Source organism: Anser brachyrhynchus (assembly GCF_964034855.1).
Source record: "Anser brachyrhynchus genome assembly, chromosome: 2".
Lineage (NCBI taxonomy): Eukaryota > Metazoa > Chordata > Aves > Anseriformes > Anatidae > Anser > Anser brachyrhynchus.
Window position 1 is genome coordinate 62,163,839 of NC_137695.1, and position 24,393 is coordinate 62,188,231.

Genomic DNA, 24,393 nt, shown 5'->3' on the forward strand with positions numbered 1-24,393 from the left:
CAGATCATTAATTACCGATTTTTCCCATTCAGCTTTTTAAAGAGATCTGAAGAGGTCTCCATCTGCCATTCTGCAGTCTGAGGTATCTTTTGCACTAATTGCCGAATCAAATTTACTTTTCTTGGTTTAGAGGAAAGCTTTATTTAAACTGGAGGTCGGCGTGGCCCACATTACCTTATTGTTACAACAGGTCATAGAAACAGTTTCTTGCCCTTTGCAATTCAAACCAGTAACTCTTTAAGCTAGTAATATGCCCCCTTGTTTGTTTTTGTTGGACCTCATGAATGTCAATAAGTGAATGACATGCATTCATTGCCTGTGTAAATGAGATGATTGGCATTGGATTTTCTGCCTGCTGCCTGGCTGGTGGGATTTCCATGTTGGGCTATTATTTCAGGCTCCTTTGCTTTTGGTCCCCAATGTGCAGGCTTTGTAGGCTTAAGGAACTTACGCATTTCAGCCACTAATTCTTCTCACTTGTGCAAACATGACGTGTGTTATCGAGAGCAGCCCCACTGAACTTCTCCAAATGATACTGCTCAGCTCATGAGACTTGGGAGAAAATGTAGGGTTTCTTTTCATTTTGTGAATGTGTTTCCAAGTGCCATGGGGTGGTTTTGCGATGTGTGGGGAAGCATATGGTATAGAAGAGGCTCCCGATGGCAGCTCATCCAGGTGGCCCAGGCTGGTGCTGGACATGTGCGTGCATTATGCCTCAGGTCTCTGTATTTACGGGGATGGTGACAATGGGTGGTGGTTGGGAATGGAACTTTAAAGAAGGAAAACCTTTAAAACCAGGAAAGCTTCTGTTCTGGGGCTTGTACTTGGCTGTCCATCCGTGCCACGGGCGGGCTGTGTGCCTGGAGGGACTTTGCACCAGTATCTCTCTATCCTTTTAGTGGCTAAACCAAGAGCGGTGCCTCCTTGGTCAAGCACCCGTGGTCAACAGTGGTGCCTCCTTGGTCAACAGGCAGCACCCATGCACACAAACGCTGGATGCCGTCTTTTAAAGACGGTTGCCCTCAGTTCCAGCCCTGGGCTTAACTTCAGCACGGATTTTGTTAGATACAAAAGCTTTGCCCTGTCCCACAGTGCAAGGGTATCTGCAGAACTGATATTGAACTGCTTGGTGCTCCCCATCATCCTCCCCGGCACTGCCTTCCTCCTGCTTAACCTCCTTCTTCACCCTCAAGTGCCCACATCCAAGTTCACAGCCAGGTGAGGAGATTGTCCCTTTAATGAGGAGAAGGCATGAGAAACTACCAGGTTCCTAAACAGTCACTTGTGGGGTGATCCACTTAGCTGAAAGTGCTTATCATCTTCCAAGGCTACATCTAGGAACCCCATGAGCATAGCTGTGTTGGAATTTCCCAAGGTACTAGTTCTCACACATGGGACGACTACTCCAGGTATAGTCATCCCAGCCTTAATGCTAATGAGGGCTGATGGCAAGGCACTGTGGAAGAGATTTGTTCCTGTATTGTCATCCCCCCCCCTTTTTCAAACTGTAATTACATAAAATCTTCTGATAAGGGGGTGCCTCAACTTTCTTAGTAGCCTTATTAAACTTAAGCTGGCCAGAAACAAGCAGGTTCAGGTTTCCTCATCTCATGGGTGTATTTTAGCTCTTGTGGAATTTTTGGGTTGATAGGGATATAGTTAAAACTGAGGAAAAATAGATGCAGCTGCTGTTGTCTTTCCTAGTACTCTCCTAAATGCTATCTGGGGTGAGGAAAGGACTTGCTTCAAAAGTTTTACACTGCTAATGGAAATTTAACTTATTAAAGTATTCATGGCTTCACTGGAAAAAAATGCTTTCACTGTCAGTGTTGTTTTCAGCTTGTGAATCAGTGTCATCATTTTACAAGGTTGCTGGAAAAAGTCTTTTTGCTGAGGAACCTCTGGCAACGCAAACCTTGCTGTTGTTTGTTGTTTTTTTCTTTTGACTTGAAATTAATCACTTATTACTTTGTGTTTGGTTTCCAGGGTCTTGGTTGGAGCTCCCAAGGCAGACTCTAAATACAGCACCTCTGTTCAGTCCCCAGGAGCAGTGTTTAAATGTCGAGTCCACACCAATCCTGACAGAAGATGCACGGAGCTGGATATGGGTCGAGGTGGGTAGCAGTGATGCTCTGAGGGGAGGGATCAGAAGGACCCACATAGCTGGCAGTCCTCCTGCCAGCTTCAAAGAGGCTCCAGGACCCTGAGAGGGATCCATCTGCCTCTCCTGGTGGAGGTGGGTGTGGGCTGACCAGGTGGTGGGGTGATGGGTGCGTGATGTCAGAGTTATTAGCATCATAGCAGTCTGTGGGTTGCCTCGTAATGCAGCTAATGATACCTTGCCTTTGCTTCGTGTGTGAAAAGTAGTAAGGTCCTCTGAGAGAGCCGTGCTTGTACACTGTTGGTACACTGATCAGTGTACATTGTACGGTGATCAGGATCAACTCATTTCGCTGAGCTACTGTCTGAATCAGGGGAAGATGGGCTGCCTATTCCCAAAGTAAGGCTCTGATCTAAAACCTTCTGCTGGATTCTGAGGGAGAAAATTGAAGTCTTTACATGTTTTCTCTTTCTTGGTCATGTGATTCACAGTATTGATTTCTCCATCTATAATAAAACATATGTTAGTATTGGTTTATTAATCTTTTCACATTTGAGTGACATAGAATTTCTTTTTATGAAGCTTACATGGGTTAAAACGATATTTTGGCAAGTTTGATTTGTCCCCCTACTGTAGCGTAAACCGTCTTTCATGGATTCATGAATACTGCCTGAGAGGACTAAAGATTTAGACCTCAATTTTTTTAAATGCCCCGTATCTCATTTTGCAGGATAACTTTATTTTGATTGCATGCTGCAAGCAATCCCCCATCTCTCCCATTGATTTCAGTTGAATGGTTTATTCAAGTAAAGCTGTGGACATACTGTAATAGCTGCTGGCTGTTTGGGACAGGGTCTCTCTTCTACTATGGATGGTGCCTTAGTAACGGTGAGAACACCACCCTGACTAATGCATATGAGAAGTAATAGCTGGGTTGAAAGGGAAAAGAAAAGCACTGACAGGCAGATGTTTGATGGACAATCACTTTTCCTATGGGGTAGATATTTAAAACTCACATCTCCTTGCCTTGCTGCCCTTCCCCTCCTTCTGTAGGCAATTCTCGGGGCATGCTCTGTGGAAAGACCTGTAAAGAAGACAGAGATGACGAATGGATGGGCGTGAGCCTGGCTAGACAGCCTAAGGCTGGTGGAAGTGTGCTGGTAAGTCCACTCTTTTCTTTGATCTCATTAAAATCATTGCTGCTGTCTGACTCTAATGCTAAACATGTCAGGATTAATGTGTTTGGTAGTGACTGACTGAGTCCAGCTTTACAGGCAGCAAATTCCGTAGTCCCTTCCTTCAAGCGGAAGGAAAATGAACCCAAGCCAGAAAGTTTTATTTATAGAGGAACGGCTTCAAAGCAATCACACCTGACTTGTGTCACCTAAGGGCTTCCTCCTAAATCTGAGGGATTAAATCTCTGAACAGAATAAATAGAACTTTGTCTGTGAGGTATCTGTTGGTTTGTTCTTTTTGTAGGTTGTTTGTGTTTATGTATCCATTCATTTTCCACTAGCATATGTATTGCATGTCAGAACTCACCATGAAAAATGTAAGATGAGACTTTGGGGCAATATTTTGTCTTTATGTATATGAATTTTCCATTAATGAGGTGGAAGAATTGAGAGTGGAGATGAATTAGTTGTGTGTGGGTGGCCTTGTTGTCTCTGATATGGTTACCATGCAAATAGAAAGGGTCAAGGAGAGCAGATGTGGTCCTTAGGATGTAGAATTTATCTCTGCAAAACAACACTTCCTGTGCAGGGAAAGAATCATAAAAAGAGCTGGACAAATACACTCATGTATTTTAAAAAGGTATTATGATCAATAATTGTCTGTGTTTGCATCTGCTGTTGAGCTCTGTCTACCCTGGGAGCCTACCTCCAGGAATGTTAAACAAAATAAAAATTGCAACTAAATGTTGTGCATAATATGTGGCAGGCAAATTTCAAGCTCATATCAGAGTAACCCTAACAACAATCTATTTCTAAACACTGACATTTGGGAGTCGAAAACCTGCAGTATGACCGCATCTTTCCAGTGAGGTAGGGAATCGCCCTGGTGAGTGGTGCCAACCAGTCACAAATGAGCTACAGGAGATTTTGTGCGACAACTTCTGCACCAACCACTTACTAAGCCAAGTGGAGAAAGCTGCTTGACTTAAAGTCATTTTTCTTAATTTGTATTTAGATTCCAAACACTTAACACCCCAGGTTCTTTCACACTGACTTCCCATGGGGGAGTGGGAGCATGAAATTAAGGCATTCCAACCAGAAGACTGTAAGCAATTCATATTTTCAACGGATAACCCAGTATGTGTTCTTAGAATAACCCTGCATGAGTGAAGAGTAACATGCACTGATCCAGAAAACCCAACTTCATGCTACAATTCCATGTTGGAAGTGTTCAAGGTCAGGTTGGACGTGGCTTTGAGCAACCTGATGAAAGATGTCCCTGTCCGTGGCAGGGGTGTTGGAACTAAATGATTTTTAAATGTCCCTTCCAACCCAAACCATTCTATGATTCTAAGACACATGATCCTCACGATTTTCTAGTCATTGGTCTGAGCTAGACAAGCCCTTCTGTCATTTTCAGAAGCTAGTGTATATACTTCGTTAGGCAACATTGAAACATTTTTGTCAAAATGACAATTACCTTAAGAATAATGATTTCATATATCTCGGTTCAAAGGGGAAGAGGTTGCAGCTGATGTCTAGGGAGATGGTACCTAAGCAAAAGCAGCAGAGGAAAGGGAAGTTGGTGAAAAAGCCAGTTAACTGCCAAGGCTAGGTCTGGCTGCTCACTGGCAGAGGGAAGGCTGCAGGGGTGAAGGACGTGGGCAGACTGGGAGGGCTTAGCTTGAAGGGGTAATTTCCGTGCTCATTACTGGAGGCAGGAAGACCTAGCTGAAGGCACTGGAGATTTTAAGGGGATGTCTGCTGAGCAAATCAGAATGGAGCACTAAGAAATAGTGGAAAGTATCAAAACAGCTTTTTAAAAGGGGTTTATTTGCTGCTTCGAGGAAAGATTAGGCTACTTAGCCCAGCGTCTCATGGGCTGGTAGGAGGGCAGTGTTTTGAGAGTACTTGCCCAAAGAGCTTGCATCAAGTGCAGTAGTTTTGTGTTCATTTGCCCTGGATTTTTTAAAAATATATTTTCATAAATATGGGCAGTCACTTTTTAAACCCACGTGAACTTTTCTTGCTCTTGATGTCATGTGTTAGAACAATTACAATACACAGTGAAAGTATAGGAGTATGAAGAAGTCTCTCCTTTTGCTTTGAAACTACTTAGTGTCTCAAATCTGTCTTAACAGTTTTCTACAATGCAGATTCCTCTCCTTCAGATGAAAGTACCAGCTTCAGTATAAGGTTAGGAGTGTGCAGGTTAGGAGTGTGCCTAGCTAGTGTTTGGTAATGTGGGTTTTATTTGAGTCAATAATGTGCCAGAACATTACAGAACCAGTGTTTTATGTTTGTGTAAAAGAATTAATAGAAAAACATCTAATAATGAAGATTTAAGCAAAGAAGAAGTAAGATTATCTAAAAAATAAGCTGAGTTTGCAGTTTGGTGGCTTCCTGTCCTCAGGTATGCTGTCAGTCAATATTTGCATTAATTTAAGAGCTACAGTGATACTGCTGAGATTGCAGTCTCTTCCCCAACTGAAATGGCAAAATTCCTTCTGTCTCTTTTACTGGGAGAGGTGCTGGGGACAGTACATTATGATTTGGAGATAAGCCACATCCTTTAATCTCGCTCTTCCTAAATACCTGTCACATCTGTCGTTACTCTGCGTTTTATCAAGTGTTGCCATTTTTCACTCTAAGTAGCTTACTGGCACGCTTAGTGATAAAAGCGTGTGTGGGGGCAAACCCATCACGGTGCCAAAGCCCTCCCTAGGGCAGAGCAAGCCAGAAGCAGTCTGACAGTGGTACATTTACCAAGTCCTTTGTTTGTACTCTGACTTCAGGAGTCAGCCTCTGAAGTGAAGTCTTGGTCTCTCGTGTGCTTTTCCTGTGGTGCAAAGCCCATGGCTGGTGCTCAATGTACAAGAAAGCAAAAAGCATCTGCGGTTCTGAAAAGGGCTGTTCGTGGTCTTGTGGTGATGCAGTGTTTACTATCACCATCCCTGGGGGTGTTTAAGGAAAGGTTGGACCTGGTACTTAGGGACACGGTTTAGCGGGTGACGTTGGTAGTAGGGGGATGATTGGACCAGATGATCTTGGAGGTCTTTTCCAACCTTAATAATTCTATGATTCTGTAATTGCTGGAGACCTCTGTGTGCTTGGCCCAGAAAGGTTTTATTTTGCCTCAGGATTTGCATCCTTTCTCCCTTGTTCCACATCAAATTCAAGAAATTCCTCTCCATTCCCAAGACCTCTTCAGCCATGTGCTGAAGAAGGAAGGCTGTAGCCAACTATGGTGGTGCATCGCCTTGACACAGCAATGTTGAATAGTGCAGGGATCATATATTATAATCCAAGTAAGCACTTTTGGGAAGGCAGGAGAACCAAAAGCAGCAGCAGACAAGCTTTGCTGTGGCAGCGGGACAAACATGCTGATTGCTTGGCTGCAAAGAAGTGAGTTTTGGGGAGGAAGAGGAGATGCTGAACTCCACTGCATTGGGAAAATATCAAATTCTGCGGCTGTGGTGGTGGGGATTCTGAGGTGGAGCTCATCCCTTAGATCTACTCACAGGTTGTCAGCAGACTCAGGCAGTCAGTGGTAAATTGCATTGTGCCTGAGTATGCACTATGCTGAAGATACAGAAAAGTGATCATTCTTGAAAACAAAACAAAAAAATACAAAAAATGAATTCCCCTTCCCTCCCCAACATAACACAAACAAAAATACTCACAAAAGCAATCAAGCAAACAAAAAAAATACCAAACAGATTAGGGAAGTGTGCCCAGAATTAATAAACTGAGCTCCCAGCCTCTTGTTGAATTTTGAGTGTACATTTAATGCAGTGGCATCTTTTTCTTCATTTTCTTTTTTTTTCTTATCTTGTTCTATCTTTCTTGGCCTCTGCACTTCACTCCTTCTTGCTCCTGAGCAGAGCCTCCTGCTTCTGATGAAATGCTGCTGCTCACCCTGACATGCCGTTATTTGTGCTCCTTTGGGAGAGATTAGTAGGTAAATTTATGCGAGTCCCTGGCAGTTTCTGAGAGATAAATTGGCAGGGAATTTGCAATATCACGGTCCTTTATTTGTCTTTACATAATTTTAAAAAATACTCTCAGTCTGTTTCCGTTTGAGTGAATATCCAGAGTTGAGGTTGACTTGACTGTAGCTTTAACGGTATGTGTCTTTATGGTACTCTCTTTAGAAGGGCCATGCCTGAATGTATTTGTGCTCACAGTACAGATGTGCCAGGAGAGAAGCTCTTTCCTGTTTACTCTGAGAATTAACATTTCATGTGTTGTTTTCTTTTTTTTTCTTTTCTTTTTTTTTTTTTTTTTGACATTGCTGTTGAATTTTGAATGGGGGGTGCCTGGGGATTAAAATCGTAAATGAGTTTCCTTAAAGCAGGGAACTGAGTCCCCGAGGCTGCTCTGTACAGGACTGCTCACATACATTGTTTGTCAACCCAAGTGCCGTTATAAGCATCCTTTGTGTGACGGGTGGCAGTCTTCATGGATTTCTTTACTGCTGTTGAGATGCTTCCAATGGCAATGTGTTCGGCTGCGAGGTGCTGAGGCAGGAAAGTGGGGTAGCATAAGGGGAAGGAGGAGAGAGGATGTCTCATCTGGGGAGGATCAGGTAAAACGTGGGGATCATGACGGGGTCTGTCCCAGGCCCCTCTGAGATAGCAGGGCTGACGTGAAGTTTCCAGGAAAAGTTGAAAGCATGCAGAGGAGGTGATTTGTAGCAGAGAGCCTGCTCCATGCACATGGGACCAAGCCTTAAACGAAGCAAATTGATACACCTACACTGACTTTAGTGACTTAGACCAGCTGGAGATGTGGCCCAGCATGTGTTCAAAGCCCTTGCTCTTTCACATCTCACTTCCTTTTATTCCGAGTAACCCTTATGCACAGGATAACTTGTGATTTTTCTGGCAGGAATGCAGTGTTAATGTTTGGAGCAAATAGGTTCTGGAAAGGTGTGAATCAGGCTCTATATTGCTGGCATGCATGTCTTTGTGTGGCAGTTGTACTGAGTGCTATGTCCTGGTGAAGCTGGTTAGCCCTCCTTGATCTTATTGTTCACTAAAAGGGGAAGGCACCCTGATCTCTGCCCTTTGTCTGTGCCATGACTGATGTTGCCAGTCTCATTGCCACAAAATCTCTGACATCTTCACTTAAACTAATTACCGGTAAGCAAGACCCGGCTTTTCTGTCACCAGGAGCAAAGCTGCTATTCCCAATAAGACAAGCCTTTGACTCGCACAGGCATCCTCTGGTGGGATAACATTCTAGTACGCTTTTAGTAACCTTCTGAGTCCTTGCATCTCTTCTAGTCCCCTGGCCATGAGGATCAATACACAACGAGAGATCTTGAAGTCTCCAGCATGAGCTATGACTTGCTCTGACACCTGCTGTTTTCCTCATCATGCACATATGAAGGATTTCCTCATTGCAGCTTTTAAATACTTAAAGGGGACTTATAAAAAAAGATGGAGAGCAACTTTTTGCTCGGTCATATAATGATGGGATAGGGGGGAATGGTTTTAAACTAAAAGAGAGGAGATTTAGATTAGATGTTAGAAGGAAATTCTTCACTCAGAGGGTGGTGAGGCACTGGCACAGGTTGCCCAGAGAAGCTGTGGATGCCCCATCCCTGCAGGTGTTCAAGGCCAGGCTGGATGGGGCCTTGGGCAACTTGGTCTGGTGGGAGGTGTCCCTGCCTATTGCAGGGGGTTGGAACTGGATGGTCTTTAAGGTCCCTTCCAACCCAAGCTGTTCTACGAAGGATGAGATCTGAGTCACCAAGTTAGGCAATGTCCTAAGCTACAGAAGATAACAGTGAGAAGATGCTGTGACTAGAAAGACTGGAGTGTAAAAGGAGGGTGATGGGGCAGTGGCGGGGAAGGTGATGCTGATATGTGCTGTTCATGCACTATGCATACTTTGCCTTGGTTGGAGGGCTCTCCTGTGACTCTTGGATAGTAATGCATGTGGTATGATCTCTTTAGGCCTGCGCACACCGCTGGAAAAACATCTACTATGAGACAGAGTACATCCTGCCCCACGGCTTCTGCAACATCATTCCCCCCAACCTGCAGCCCAATGGGCTGAAGCTCTTGCCCTGCTACGAAGGTAAGGGGCAGGGGGCTGGGAGTGGGGCTCACCTCCATCTCTCATCTCATGTCTTATGGCTGCTCTGTTTTCCCTTTCTTTGCAAAACCATCCGCAGTAACCCTCGCCGCTGATGTTTTTCTTTCTTTCTTTTGTTTTTTCCCCCTCTGTAACATACTGCTGCCTTGAGTTACAGCTGGGATGGAGGTTGGGTTTTGGGTGAAGGTGGGAGAATAGCACAATGATTGAACAGATCCTGAGACTTTCTGTACACGGTCACATTTAACTACCTGTGAAATAATACCTATCTGAATTGTGTTTGGAGGCTATGGTTCTTTTTCCTGTGTATGAATAATCAGTAGATACTGATGTGAGCTTGGACTCTCATGGTTAGCTGTAGAACAGACTAAATTGGAAATACTGTAATTGGGAACCTGTTTTCCCATCTCATGGAAATATTTTCATTTTTGTGTTGGGATTCATTGGAGGATTAGAGAGGAAAAAGTGTTGCTTAACATTTTGCTTATTTCAGGGAATTTCTGCAGCAGCTTAATACAACTGCTGCTGTGTTTTAGATGCTGTAAGGTGTCTTGATCCCTGTTCGGATCCTCCAAAGGTCTGCGTCTAGGTGGGCATGAAGAAAGAGGGCTCCACCACCCTGAACAATGGGCTACTGTTCCTGTTGTTTTTATTGTAAATCCCAAGTGTCAACATCTTAATTTTCCATTTTTCTGGCGCATTTGAAATCTATGTATCATGTTTCCTTTCCTAAAGACTTCAGAAGACAGCATCACCTCAGCCAGAAGTAATTAACTAAACCAGTGCCATGAGTATCCTGTTATGAAGAAGACAGGGTGTCTCCTAAGATTTCTCAGCCCCCAGAGAGGCACTCGGGGAAAACACCTTTTTGGGTTTCTCCTGGTTGTCCCTGGCGTTCCCCTCTTGCCTGTAGGAGCCTGAGGAAGCATGGGAGTTTGGAAGACAAGGCGTAGCATGGTTTGATGTGGGCAAGACTTCTGATTTTATTTACTGTTTTCATTGCAAACCCATGCAATTTTTGTCTTAAATGCGTGTTTCAGTCTGGAGGCAGCACACTTGTGTATTGCATGTTTAACAAGTCCTGAAATTATTCGTTACTTGAAACGTGAGAGTTTTTGAGTCTCTTGAACCAGCCACTCCAGCTGATCTGTGACAGAATACAAGTGAACCACGTAAGCCTTCCTGTTGTGAGTGCTGTCCCATTGTATTTGTTCTTTTTCCTTCGTTCCTGTCAGCAAAACCAGGCTTGGGCTTCACAGTGAGCTAACACAATGCAAATTGTCCGATACGAGCCTTGATGGTCAATGTGCATGTATGGAGATGCTGCCAGAGCTTCCTCTGAATCTTTGTCATCACTCCCGCTTTTTCTTTAAAAACTGCTTGTCTGAATCTGTTGCAGGGAGGTGGTTTCTAGAGGAGACAAACTGCTGGTGTTTTTCTGTGCGTCATGTCTTGAGAGTAAAACGGCTGCTAATCTGACAGGATATTTGCCAGGAATTGCTAGAAAATAGAAATGTGTGGGCCTAGCGTATGCAAAGCAGCCAGTGGAAAATTGGCAGGGCTGGTGCAGTACAATGTTGGCTTAGCTTCACTGCATGCTAGAATGAAAATTGGAGTTTTGGGACTGATTTCTCTCCCCCCCCCCTCATCCGCCATTGTCAGACATGAAATCACAAAGTGTCGCAAGAGATGGCTGTGTTTGTTTGCTGCTGGAACTTTTAGGTTTTGATAAAGTAAGCCTGATCCCAAACGTGAGTGATAGCCACAATACGGCATGCAGATGGGTGCGTTGTTTGAGGTCGGCTGTGATCCGCTCATCTTGCGACAGTCCTTTTAAGCTTTTTCCTTCACTTTCTGGAAGGAGGAGAAGAAATTCTCTTCCACTGACGCTACGGGTTAAGAAAAACAGTCTGAGGGAAAGAAACTGGAGGTTTGGTAGGAATAATAAATGCAGTCAGTAATGCAACCCAAGTGCCTCTAAAGCCAGAGCCTGTAATTAGTGCACCTAAAGTGATAAGCCTTGTGAGAGGCTAACGTGGCTGTACAGCTCACAAACAGAAGTGGCTCGCCAACTGGTGAAGTGCGCAAGCCAGCTGAGCACACATCAGTCGCCATACGTCTGTGTGCACACACCTCAAGACAGATTATTAGCTTGTGTAACAAAAGTCTTGTGCCAGAAAGGGAGAGGAATCTGACCTTGGGACGGACGTCCTTAATGCACACAGTATGTTTTCTATCTGCATAAAACAGGCTTAATAATTAAAGACAAAAAAGGAAGTTTCCGTTTCCTGACTGGATGGTAGTGGTGCAACAACACAGTGGTCTCAATCCATCTTACTCTTGTCCAGTTTCCCTGAAACAGCTGACAGAAGTCTGGAAGCTATTGAGAGCTAATGAGAACAGCAGCAAGCCTAATAGTTAAATGCAATCTTTCTGAATAGGAACTAATCTGGTTTATATGAGCTGGCTGTCCTCTCAGGTGTAGCTGGGGTATGGAGCCATGATCTTCCAGGCGGTGCTTTCACTTGTTTATTTTTTCCGTAGCTGCCTGTTCACTCCCCCAGTGCCTTCAGTTTGCAATGAAGGGTGTCCGTTTCCAGCATGAGAGGTAGCCCAGCTGTGTGGGGAGAGCTGGGATGGTTTCCTAGCCTTCTGTGGTAGGAGCTGGTGATGGAGGCGGGGAAGCTGGTGGACTGTGTGGTTAGGAAATAAGGGGAACAGCACATGCTCACGTGCCTTCCCTCTGAAGGGATGAGCAAGTGCTAGGTCCAGACCACACTTGTTTTTCTGGGAGGCATCAAAATATCCCTGCTTTGTGGTGCAAACCAATACCAAAGTGCTAGGTCAGAAAAATTACTATTGTTTTTTCCCAGTGTAGTAGAACACAGGAAGATGGGAAACAGGATGCTCTCAGTGCAAATGGTAGCTTATTGTAACTGTCCATTTCACTTCCATTTGTGAAAATGGTAAAGGATTTTATTGCACAGTGAAACTCATGCTATGTTATGATATTGAAGTTTGCTTAGAGACTTGGGTTTGGTCAGAGAAGAGGTTGTGGAGCATTTGCCTTCAGTGTCATCACACATCATAGCTCATCCTTTTTTGTGTCCTCTTTTAACCAATTACTTCTTCCTCAGCCTTACTTCTCTTATAAACTAAAATCATCCTGTTAACAAAAAACCTTTTTGGGAGGTTTAAGCAGTTATTTCTGGCATGTTTTCGAAGTCACAAAGGCAGCCACCTCTTTCGTGCTCAGCCTTGTCTTATTGTTTTGCTGTCAGCTGTTGCTGCAGCAGTTAGTTTAGTGGCTTGTGGTCTGCATAAGTGAGGGTGTGCAGTGTTCTGCAGACAGATTAAAGAACAATAAAGAAGTGTAAAAACAAAGGGTCCTTTCACGACAGCAGTTATTGCCTGCAGATATGTGGAAACTACCTAATCCACTGCATGTAATATCTAAACCTCATGCAAATGTTGCTGTTCAGGTGTGCAAAAGCTGTAAGCTGATGCAGTATCTGCACAGTTTCCTGCTGGCTTATATTTTCAGTGTGTTGATGGATGGATGGTGGTATGAGTGGCAAGTGTCATGGCCATGTACTAGGGTGGAGGGGAAGTAGAAGCCTTTGGGGCTCTTCTGCTGCTTGAGAGAAGCAGAACGGCTCTAGGAGGGGGCAGAAGGCTGTGGGGCTGGAAGGTGATCATCCAGGATGTGAGGGGCTGCTCTGGGCTGTGACCCTGGTTGTGTGAGCTGGGAGGAGATCTGCCTGGGTTGAGAACCATGTGCAAGTGGGAGTGAGGTGGCCTGAAGAGGGGAGTGGCTTTTGTGCTGAAAGAATAATGCCAGAATCCAGGAGCCCAGTGTCCAGCCAGGCTGAGCTGCTGTCTCCCTGGGCAGGACTGCCTGTGTTGGCATCCCTCCAAAACATGATGCTGCTCTCTTCTCTGTTTCAGTGGAGTTTTAAATGCTCAGGTAGCATTAATATCTGTGGTGTTTGTGCCTCTGTGCTTCAGATTCTCTTTGCAGAATGTCATTAAAGCTGTTTTCTCTCTCAAGGGTAGTATGAAAATAGATGAATCGATATGTGTGATCTGCTCAGGTCGTGCAGTGATAGGATAGATGGATACCTGTAGGATGGAAGGATGGTCACTGCTTTGCGTTGTTGCTGTATGTCTTGCCACGCTACTGTAATGAATCCATTTATTCCCCTGTAAGCTCTTTTTTTTTTTTTTTTTTTTCCTGAGAAGTATTATCAGGTATTTATTCAAGCCAAATATTTTCGTGTCTTGTATTCATTTCACAGAGACAACGGTTATATCCATGCTCAGAATTTATTTGAAATGCTGCAATTCCAACTGACCACTGTTACAACCACAGCGTAACTATTTATTTCGGTGAAGTCTAGGGCTATTAGTTTGATATGATAGTACTGGCAAAATAAGTGACTTAAAAACACTGAACACCACAGGAAGCCATGAATGATGTCTGTTGAAGTATGAGCTTCAGTGGACATACCAATTGAGTTTATTGTACAACCATTTAAACCACCAAATCTCTCCTATTCCTTATGCATTGCAGCCAGTCATTCATCCCATTTAAAGAAAAACTTTTTTTTCATTGCCTGACAATGAAAACAATGTGTTTTTCTGTTCCTTTTCTAATATGTATATTGCTGATGAAAATCAGCTGTGTTGTGTCCTGTGATGTAGGGGCTTTTGTTTTCAGGTTATTCCTGGATCTGAATTTGGCCTCTTTTTTTTTTTTTTAAAGTAGGCAAAATTATACTATAATAAAATAATGCTTTGAATTTGATAAGCTTTTTGACGTGATTAGAGAAATAATTTTATTTTTGTACAGGCATTTTTTTTTATCAGAAAAAAATCCTTTGTATCCCAAGAAACGAAGTTATCTTGCTCGTTGTTGGAACACAACTGCATGAAGCCCTGGACTCATCCACCAGCCTTGAATGGCTGCTTCGTTGCATGGCTGAAGCTATTGCTCTTTCTTCTGTCATCCTCACATGGTTTTACATTTCCTTGGTTTCTATTTGCAGCTACATTCAAGAGGTGGCTTGTGTCAGCTGGGATACTCGCATCCACAAGTGTTTGTGGAGGGAGCCTTCCATTGCCCTGAGCAACATGGGGTGATGATTTGGAGAATCAGAACTCTCATATGCCAAAACTTCAGTTTCCGGGGCATTCAGTTGTGTTTGAGACTTTTGTTTTTGCTGCAGAGGGTGAGATGTAAGGCACAAGTGGGTACCCTGGGTGCCGTGTAAACAAAGCTTGGTAAAATAGTTAAGGCAGGATCGATTGGGGGAAAAAAGTGTTGTAAAGCCTGTTTATAGAAGGATAGAAGGAGAAATTTTAAAAATCACAAGTAAGAAATAAATTTTATTTGCCATTCAACCTGTGCTGAAGCATTCCAGGTGATTATTTCATTATTTTTCTGACCTAAATCTTTCACTGCATTAGTTAAATATCCTATGGCAATTTTCCTCTTTTATTTTAAAGCAAATTGAACGGTGTGGATTTTTTTTTTTTTGAAGGAGACACTTAAAGAAACTGAGCCAAGCCCAATACCTTTTTTGTAGGGAAATATACCATTTTAAATCCATCAAATAGTCAGCGAGGCCCAGCTGCAGCAGCTGGTTGTGGCCTTGTGCTCGGGGGCTGGAAGGCCTCTTGCCAAACCATGTAGGGGGATGCTCGCTCTGGGGTGATTTTGGATTACCAGAACCTGGGAGATACCACAGGTTGAGTGTGGAATTGGGAAGAGGCAGGATCTGTTTATGCCTTGGTACATGGGGTAAAAGAAAGAAATTGTGGTTGGAGGTGAAAGCACCTCAGTTGGGCAAATGTGGAATTTGCGGCAGTGTATCCCATGCAAGGCTGGAAACAGAGCCACTGGAAAAGTAGGGCCTTTTGGGACACACATGGCATTATTTCTCAGGAAATGCCAGAGGGAGAAACCTCATCTCCTCAGCTTGCTGAATAAAAAGTGCTCATGTCTACAAAGAAGGATTTTTTTCCAAGCGAGGAGAGCCTGACTCAGTGAGAGACTATCCATGAAAAGCTAGAGATTCAGAGCCCTGGTGCTGCCTGTAAACAGCAAAGAGAAAGCCCAGTGAATGCTGGTTTCACTGCTCTGTGGGTGTGCTGCTGCACATTCCCACTGGGAAGCCGAGTGTGGGGGGGCACGGCTGCTGCTGATAATTCCTTTTGGTCTTCACTATGATAAAATTAAGTTTGTGAGGAGTTTCTTTGGTTCCAAAGAGGCCATTTGCTCACTGATTCCATGACTATTTTTTTAATCATTTAGCAATGAGTTAATGATGCTTGCTTCAAAGAAGAAGAAAAAAGAACAATAAAAAAAAATTACTAGGCTACTTGGAGACTGTTTTTGGAGCCTGAATTGCTCTTTCTCCTGGACTTTTTTTATCCTTTGGAACATACTGTAACACGCAGGAAGTGGCAATATGCAGAAGCTGTGTAGTCATTATTCACTCATTATTATGGTAAATATTTGACAGTAATGGTCAGGAAAAAAAAACTTCCAAGTGGAAAGTGATTTCTCTCCACACCATCCTTTGAATTTAGTGTTTTTGTTTGTTTGTTTTGTTTTGTTTTTAAGGAAAGTGGGTTTTTGTTTGTTTGTTTGTTTTTGTTTTTTTCCCCTTCCATTTTCTACTGAAGGCTAAAGTAAAAATTCTTCAGGTTTGACAGGGGAAACAATTGCTTCATAAAACACAGACGAAAGCTCCTTTGCTGGGGACTGGGAGCCCTGTCCCCTGTGACCTGGGAGCTGTGAGCGTGTGGCTGAGAGCAGTGGAGCTGAGCATCCCCCAGATGAGATGAGCAGACAGTTGATTAAAAGTGATGCCCTCTCCTTCCTCAGCACCTTCTTCCTGGGGATGGTGTCCCAAAGCATCCCTCCACCAGAAATGCTTGCGGGGTCCCCCATCCTACGCTGGCAGCCTCCAGGCTGTGTGTAGGGGGGTGCAGACCTCTTGGGTGTGAAATGCCCACTGCATGGTGGTGGTAGGGGTGGTATACTTGTTGCCAGCACAAGCCAGAAGTGACTGCGGTTTGTTTTCTTCCCTTCTCCCACCCAGAATACAAGAAGAAGTACGGGGAGGAGCACGGCTCGTGCCAGGCGGGGATCGCGGGCTTCTTCACCGAGGTGAGCAGAGGTAGTGAGGTGGGGATGGGGTTTGTGAGCAGGCTCTCCTGACAGAGATATCTCTGTGTCTAATACTATTTATTTTCTTTCAGTGGTGGTCTAAGGCATTTTTCCCTGAATGAGTTTGTTTAATTATGTGTACGTGAATATATAAATATATAAACTTGCACACACATATATATACATATATTCAGAATAAGATAAGAAACACATATTTTTCCAGTTCTGTTTCAGTTCTTCATTTCAAAAAAGTGAAAAAAAATAGCATACAGAGCTGGTATGAATACTGGACCATATTCTTTGCTAGACAGCAGTTTATCAGCCATGTTTTAGTTAAGGCAAAGATGACTTTGTTCCCTTATGTATGTACTGGATTTTTTTTAATGCTTCAAGATCTAAAAAACAAAACCAAAAAAAGCCCCAACAAACACACAACTAGTTCAGTGCAGTGTCAGGCTCCTTGCTGTCATGTCCAATATATGCTTATTCCTAAATATAGATGTGCTGGGCTGCAGACCTTGTTGTCCAGGCTGATACAAACACAGAAATGATGTCCCCTCTGCACTGTCAGGAGCTGATGTCCAAGTAAACAGGAATGGCAGTCAGGCACTGTTGCCACAGTGGCACTGCCCAATAACTTGATGCTCATCAGCAACAGCATCTGTTTCCTGGCTTCTCTGCTCTCTCTAGCCTGTTTCTGTTCCCATGCTTTAAATCCTTCTTCGCTCGCCTAGTTCAAAAGATAGCTTTGAACTTTCATTGCTTCGGGCCCAGTGGTGGCTCCAGCACTTCCAGACTGAGCAGGAAACACAGATAAATGGCTTTTTGGGTCAAACAGGCAAGCCCCTACCATATTTTCAGTGCTGCTGATGGTTGTCATTCCTGCTGGTAAACGATCCCTTGACCTTAGGGGCACGGCGGCTTCCAAGGAAAAAAGCTGTGGCTGAGCACATCCCATACTTTGTCTGGGCGTGCAGTCCTGTCCCTCTAGGTTTATTAGGAAATTTGCTTGTTTAGAGTCCCTGCTACTGCAGCCGCTCACCCCAAGGGGTCTGTAGTATGGGAGTGATTTCCCACAACGATGGAGTCCACCCAAAGCTTGCGCTGAAAGGAGCGGTGAGGCAAAATATCTGTTTTCTGTCTTCTCTGTGGCTGGAGAACTTACCTAGGCTTAATGTTCTCTAGGCTTCACTAAATCCTCTGCTGGGGCTATTTAAACCCACATCTGCTGCTTTCCAAAAGCAAAGGTTTGCTGTGAGGATGCTGGAAGCTTTGGATCATGAACACACACTGCATCTTCATCTCTTTTTTTTTTTGTTTTCCTAAATAAAATTATTTGGTTGTCAATAATGTCTTTATTTTTTGGAGTGAAGTTGTAATTCACTGAAAAATAGTTGTGTCCTACCCCTATAAGCAACAGGTTTCCCTGTGACCAAAGCATGGTTAAAAAATGTCATGAGCAGTTTCAAATCAGTTCATGTCTTTCCTGTGTCACATACAGGTGTTTTGTGCTAATGCTTGATCCTAGAAAATGAAAAAAGTGTGCCATTTTGCTAGCAGCAAATGAGCAGGTGATCTTCCATAAGCAAAAGCAAATCTGAAAAATACCCATTCAAGTTCTGCTTTAAATTGTGACAAAAATAGCTAAGAAAATCCTGGAATTGGATTCACATGCCTGTGTAAGTCTCCATGTGTGAAAACAAGCAAGAAGTTTTTCTCACCAGTTTGAAACTGGGAAAAGAAAAAGAAAGGGTTTCCCTCTTCATTATTGTCTTCTTCTGAATAACCAGGAAAACACAGACATTTTTACTTGTTACAGCCTGGCACTTGATAAGGTGAATTTACATTGTTTTCCAAGTGTTTGGAGAAAAGAAAACTTCAAAAAAAACACAAAAAGACACAAAACAAAAACTATTAGTGTTGCACATGGTCTCCTTCAATGGGAAAGAGCTCTGAAGATTGAATGCACTTGTAGTATGAGAAGTACAGGTGAGGGTAGAACCAAACCTTCTAGAGAACCAGGGTATCTCCGTAGTAGATATTTGGGAGCAGGTTTTGAGGTACACTCAGGACCTAGAAAAAGTCACCTTAAAGGGTATTCAACTGGAAGCACTGTTTTCACACAATTAATTTACTTTAGAGATGGCCGGTTCTTACAGTGGGCTGATAAAAACTCCTGCTTCCTCTCTCTCTGGACCAGCACAGTCAAAGCATCAAGTGTTGCTCTGAAGTTTTTCAGCTGTGCTTGGAGTTCAGCCAGTAACTTCAGGATGTAGGATTCAACTTGAAGCTCACCCTACTTTACTCTCCTTACCTTTGCCACCATGGCTACCACTTGAAATCTCTGCAATGTCATTGTTGCACCTCTTCCAGCCTTGCTTGTGACTTTCTTGCATCCCCTACTCATGGGAATAGTGGGAATTTTGTTGTATGGGTGTGCCAATGTACATTTGATTTTGATTTGAAAACATTCTCTGTGAGTATCTATATTTGGATGTTGGATCTGGGCGATCTCAGTTGACATGTTAAAAAAGCATCAATTTTTTTTTGATTTCCAGTCTTTCAAAACCCTGAATTGCTCTGTGTGTCTGTGATTAAATATAGCCAGGTTTGCTCTGAAAGAGTGGAGCATTTTTGAGGACAGCAAAACAAGACGTTCAGTTCTTTAAATGTGCACACTCGGCTTGCTGTCTTTGGGTCTTCTTGAGGCTAGCTGGGAAAGGCAGCAGGTAGAGAAGCGTTTTTTGTGTGTTAGCAGGGGTAAGTTTTGTGGCTAGTAAGGCTGAGGAGCGTCTTTTATTGAAGTTGCAGAACAGCTGAGCAAAAGTGGGCCACAGAAAGGGAGATCAAGAATTTCTAGGATATGTATAGTAACCTCCGTGCTTGGGGAGAAAGAGACTCTACATGACCACAGAATGGAGGTTCTTATAGATGGACTTATAAATGGTGTTTTAAGTTAATATCCTGTCCCTTTCTCATTATTTCATAAGGAATGAATTGTTGTCCAGTTTTGATTATTACTTATTGTTTCCCCATCCTTTCCTCACCCTGCTGTTTTTCCTGTTGTAGGAGCTGGTCATCATGGGGGCACCAGGATCTTATTACTGGACAGGAACAGTCAAAGTACTGAATCTCACTGACAACACGTATTACAAGCTGAATGATGATGCTGTAATAGCCAGGCGTTACACCTACCTTGGTAAGTAGCTCTGTGGTGCTTTCTGTGAGGAAGTTGAGTTGAACAACATATTTCAGGGCTTGGATGCTGTGAAGCTGATGCTGATTTTTTGATGGTGTAGAGTATTTTTATGAAAAGTGTGAAGAGTGTCTGAATTAAAGGGTTACCTACCTGGAGACAAATGTAAGCAAGGAAACAGCCAGACTAGTCCCTTTTTGAAAAACAAGCAAACGAACAACAGCAACAAAAAAACAACCAGCCTTAGCTGTAATTTTTTGAGTAATATGTAAAGTGCATTTGGACTGAGAAGCAGGTTGGTAGTGGGCCTCCTACATTTGTCCTTTTACACTGTGATGGAAAAACTATGCGTATCAGTTACGCTGTGTGTCTACTGTAAAATGGACACAATACATAATTACAGAAGGTGTATTGCAGAGACTAATTTGTGTGAACAAAAACATTACCACGTAAGTGACTCACTGGCAGCAGCAGAAGGTTATGAAATAATTGGCTTGAGAAGGATGGTTTGAGTAATCTTTAACGTTAACTCCATTGGTTTTACTTGCTCTAAAACCAGCTAATGTCCCAAGCATAATTAGTTTAAAGGCTTCCACCAAATCCCTAGTGCTCAAGACTTAGAAGGCATTTCAAACAGTCAGTGGTTTGATATTGTTTGACTAAAGACTTGCACTGACCTGTCTTCTTCCCTTTAACCTCTAGTCTTTTAAAAAAATACCACTTGGGAAATGCTGCTTGGAGATAGCTAAGTGAGGAGTGCTTTTAATGACATATTATTAATATTTAAGGACATACATAGATTTTGCCACTGATAGACCTGAAATATAGTGATTACCATGTAGACAAGAGCCTCATAATTTACAACAGAAAAGCCAAGTCAAATGCAAGACAGCCTTAGAAGGAAAGTACTCTGCTCTATGTACTCTTCTCTAGTTATTATATATATATATCATTTTAATATAACAAATAAGATCAAATCTTTGATCTCCTTCTGTCAAATACACTCTTTCTTTGATCTATCCTCCCCTCTTTATTCTTGCATAAACAAAAATCTTTTTAAGCCATTAACTTTTCTGACCTTTTTGTCTACTCTCCTCCATTCTCCCCCCTACCAAAAAGGCATGTAATTTCCCTAGCTTTCCTGGGCAGTGATTTCAGCCAAAGGAGGAGACTTGTGTCCAGCTGATGTGGGACTGTTGCTCTTTGATGTGATACTTCTCTGCAATGATGTACTCCCCTTGTTCTGTTTGTCTCTGTTTACATGCTCCTGTTTTACCACCTCCCTTTAGGGACTCGGGGTTACTGAACTGTTCCCTGTAACTGGTTTGTGTGCCCCCCTGCATGTTCCCTGCTGACAACACACACGTTTTTTCTCTCCACTTTTGGAAGTGTACCAGAGGGTGTAGTGCCATTTCCTGAAGCCTTGTGCTCTGGAACTGAGTGAATATTGGTGCATCCTGGACAAAATGGTTGCATAACGCTAACAACGCACAGTCTAAGAGGAGCCGTGAAACCCGATGAGCATGCTCCAGATGGCTGACCTGTTTCTCAGGCTCCTTCCTTTTGTCCTTATTTATCTATTTATTTATTTTTCCTCTCTTCTCTCTCACCCCACCCCATCTCCTGCTCAGGATACGCGGTGACAGCAGGTCATTTCTCTCAGCCGACTACCACGGACGTTGTGGGAGGAGCTCCCCAGGATGGAGGCATTGGAAAGGTGCGGCTTTTTGTCAAACAATAATGTGGTCGGATGCAACTGGGCAAAGAAAGTAGTATTGATGCAGTTCCCAAATGTCTGACAAGCCAAGAGATTTTTGCCTACAGAGTAGTTTTGGAGCACTGTGCAGGGGAGAGGTGAGGTAGTTTGATAAAGTCATCAAATTTTCTCCACCTGTCTCTTCTGGAGCTTCACATCCCTCCTCCCTCTCTTTCCTCTCTCTCCCACTCAATCCTTTAAATGGTTATTTTAACAAGACAATGGCAACATTTCTTTCACACCACTTCTGTTCAGGATTTCTAATGTACAGGCATCACTTAAACCTTGTGTAGAAATGAGAAAAATTGGAAAAGAGGGTTAGTCCTCTGCTTGTTTTCTTCAGACATTTGACAATGCTTTGCATGTAGACTGTATCCCTACTTGTTTCAGGGTAGCACTTCTAATAGCATGAAATTTAGTAGCCTTATTGATGTCTCTCTTAAAAAATGTTACAATACATTGACATTTAATAGGTTAACATCTGGATTTCTGACAGCTGTGCTCAGAAATCTTGGTGACAAGCTCTTCAGAAGGCAAAAACCCAAAGGTTTTCCTGTAGGTATATGTATGTGCAATCTCAAGGGTGTAAGCATGTGAATGGCTGGATAGAGGTAGCTGATGAGTTAGGCATTCCTGTAGTTTCCCTGTAGGATACCCAGCTGCTGTCGGTAGCAGGGTGAGGGTATGCACTGGGACTGCTCTATGCTTCTGAACCAAAGGTGGAGGAGCAGGACTAGGGAGAAGGAGGGAAGAGACGAGAAGGATTTGCTTTTACCACTCTTTCTTTGAAATCCTTTTGGGGCCTACTGTCACCAGTTGCTCCAACAGAGACGTCTGGTCCTTCCACCTTCTTCTCTCTACTGCTCTGTAGGGGCATCGGTTGTAGCTGAGTCCTAACAATAAAGAGTGAGAGGTCTCCATTAGCAAGAACACTGTCCTTTGGTTTAGACAGATTGTGTCCTTGCAGTTGCTGGGGGCAGCAGAGTAAATGGGGATAATGGAATAAAAGTAGAGGATGAACTTGGTATGTACACCTGGTCTGGCATGACTAGGACATAAGGGATATAGCAGCAGCACAGTTGCTACTGAGAAGACATGCACAAGATAGTTTCCTTATCCCAGGTGCTCTGTTATGGTTGCTCCAGTGCATTTTTCTTCCAATCCATTTTCTCAGTGGAACAGATTTAAATTCTCTACAAGGAAGGAGAAAAAAAAATGCAGCTGCTAATGTGAGATCCACGAGGAAGCAGCTGGCTCTGTAGGTTAAAGACTGTTGCTCTAGTTGCAAAAGCTCCTGTTATTCTCACTTGGCATGGAATGTGGGTAGCAGGAGTGCATGGCAATGGGGGCGGTAAGAGGTGTTGAACGCAGGACATTATGCTGAGCAGTCCTGTTGTGGTTTCCACACTCTCTAATAAGTTAGTACTTACCACTTCTCCGAGAGAAAGTGATTACTGTTGTCACACCCTTTCCATTGAGGAGAAAGCCAAGACACTTAACAAGACCGAGTCATTTCCCAAATGGCACCAGGAGTGTCATTAGTAAAACTGGGTTTGGAGTCATGACACCTGGCAACATGCACTTGCTGCTAAACAGGCTGCTGCAAAAACTGGGGAGTCCTTTATATCTACAGCAACAGTCCACGGTGAATACATGCTGTGTTCTCGGCTGAGAATGGCTTTGAACTCCGTCTCACCGCCTATTAATAACTCACCACATATTCAGCTGTGTCGAGTGCTTGGCTCAGCCACATGGCCTTGGAAAATAAGGATCCTTCATCCCACAAACAGCATGGAGACCTGCTGGGAAAAAGCCTGTCAAATGCTGGAAGAGTCTCAAAACACTCTGACTGTGCCAGCCCTTCTGCCAAAGGGAGTCCCTTCCTACAAGCAACGTGCTTTAGGTCTTAAATTTTGGTACAAGATCTGTTACTGGACTTGTATCAATGCTTTTATCCCCAGCAGTTCCTGGTTAAGCAGTTTCTCCAATGGAAATGAGCAACAAGTGGACCGAGTTTGAATGGCTGTGTATTTACAGATCATTTCAGAAGAAACAGTGCAAATGCCTTGAGTGATCTGATTGGGATTTCTACTCTGACCTTTGCTAAAGCATTGTGAAGTTTGCAGTGCCGTACGTGCAGGCATGCATCCCTGAGAAGGAAAGGCTGGGTAAGGGAAGGGAAGCAGCGTTGTGCCTACTCAGCCCTTTGCCCTGCTCATTTCCTGGCATTCTCCAAATGCCTGTTGTTTGGGAGCTGGAGAGTTCCTTTATGGGTTGCTTTTAAGTAGTCAGCACATGCTCACATACAAAAAAGTAGGGGACAAAATACTGTTCAAGCATCTCTTGTGATAGGAGGCCTGCGATTCACCAGGAAAGTGGGGAAGTACATGTTTTGTCTTTTAAAAGAAGACTGAGCAATAAACTGTCTTGAAGTTGGATCTTGGCAATAGCCATGGCCATGATCCCGATGCAGATACAAGGAGAAAGCACCAATGCTGTGCCTTTATGTGCTTCGTAGTTACTATTGGATAACCTTTTTCTTTTTTCACTTTTCAGGTTTATATTTTCAGAACAGACAGACGATCAGGGTCTTTGGTAAAGATTTTTCAGGCTTCAGGAAAAAAGGTGAGATTTTATATTTATATGTTTTCATCTGAGGGTGGAGGGAGGGGAAATAAAGGCAGGGTTGTCTCAGAGCATCACTTGCAATTTACTGCTTTGTGAGTTTTTGATCAAAGGCTGTTTTTCCTCTTCTTTCCTGAAGATGTAAGCCCATTGTACAGACCACCTGTATTCCCTTTGTCTTGCAATGGTGGTGACTGCAATCTCTGCTCAATGCCCATGGGACTGAAATTAAGGGTTTTCCTGAAAATTGTACTACTG

General features: G+C 43.4%; 1 protein-coding gene across 4 annotated transcripts in view; it reads left to right on the top strand.

The window, feature by feature from the left end:
* Window positions 1-24,393, top strand: part of ITGA9 (integrin subunit alpha 9) — a 217,488-nt gene that overhangs the window by 5,826 nt on the left and 187,269 nt on the right. For all 4 annotated transcript variants that reach the window (XM_080581503.1, XM_080581504.1, XM_080581505.1 and 1 more), the window contains exons 2-8: window positions 1,987-2,114; window positions 3,155-3,261; window positions 9,240-9,363; window positions 16,491-16,558; window positions 19,628-19,757; window positions 21,386-21,471; window positions 24,067-24,135. In XM_080581503.1, the coding sequence (XP_080437629.1) occupies window positions 1,987-2,114; window positions 3,155-3,261; window positions 9,240-9,363; window positions 16,491-16,558; window positions 19,628-19,757; window positions 21,386-21,471; window positions 24,067-24,135 (712 nt within the window). The remainder of the gene's footprint in view (window positions 1-1,986; window positions 2,115-3,154; window positions 3,262-9,239; window positions 9,364-16,490; window positions 16,559-19,627; window positions 19,758-21,385; window positions 21,472-24,066; window positions 24,136-24,393) is intronic.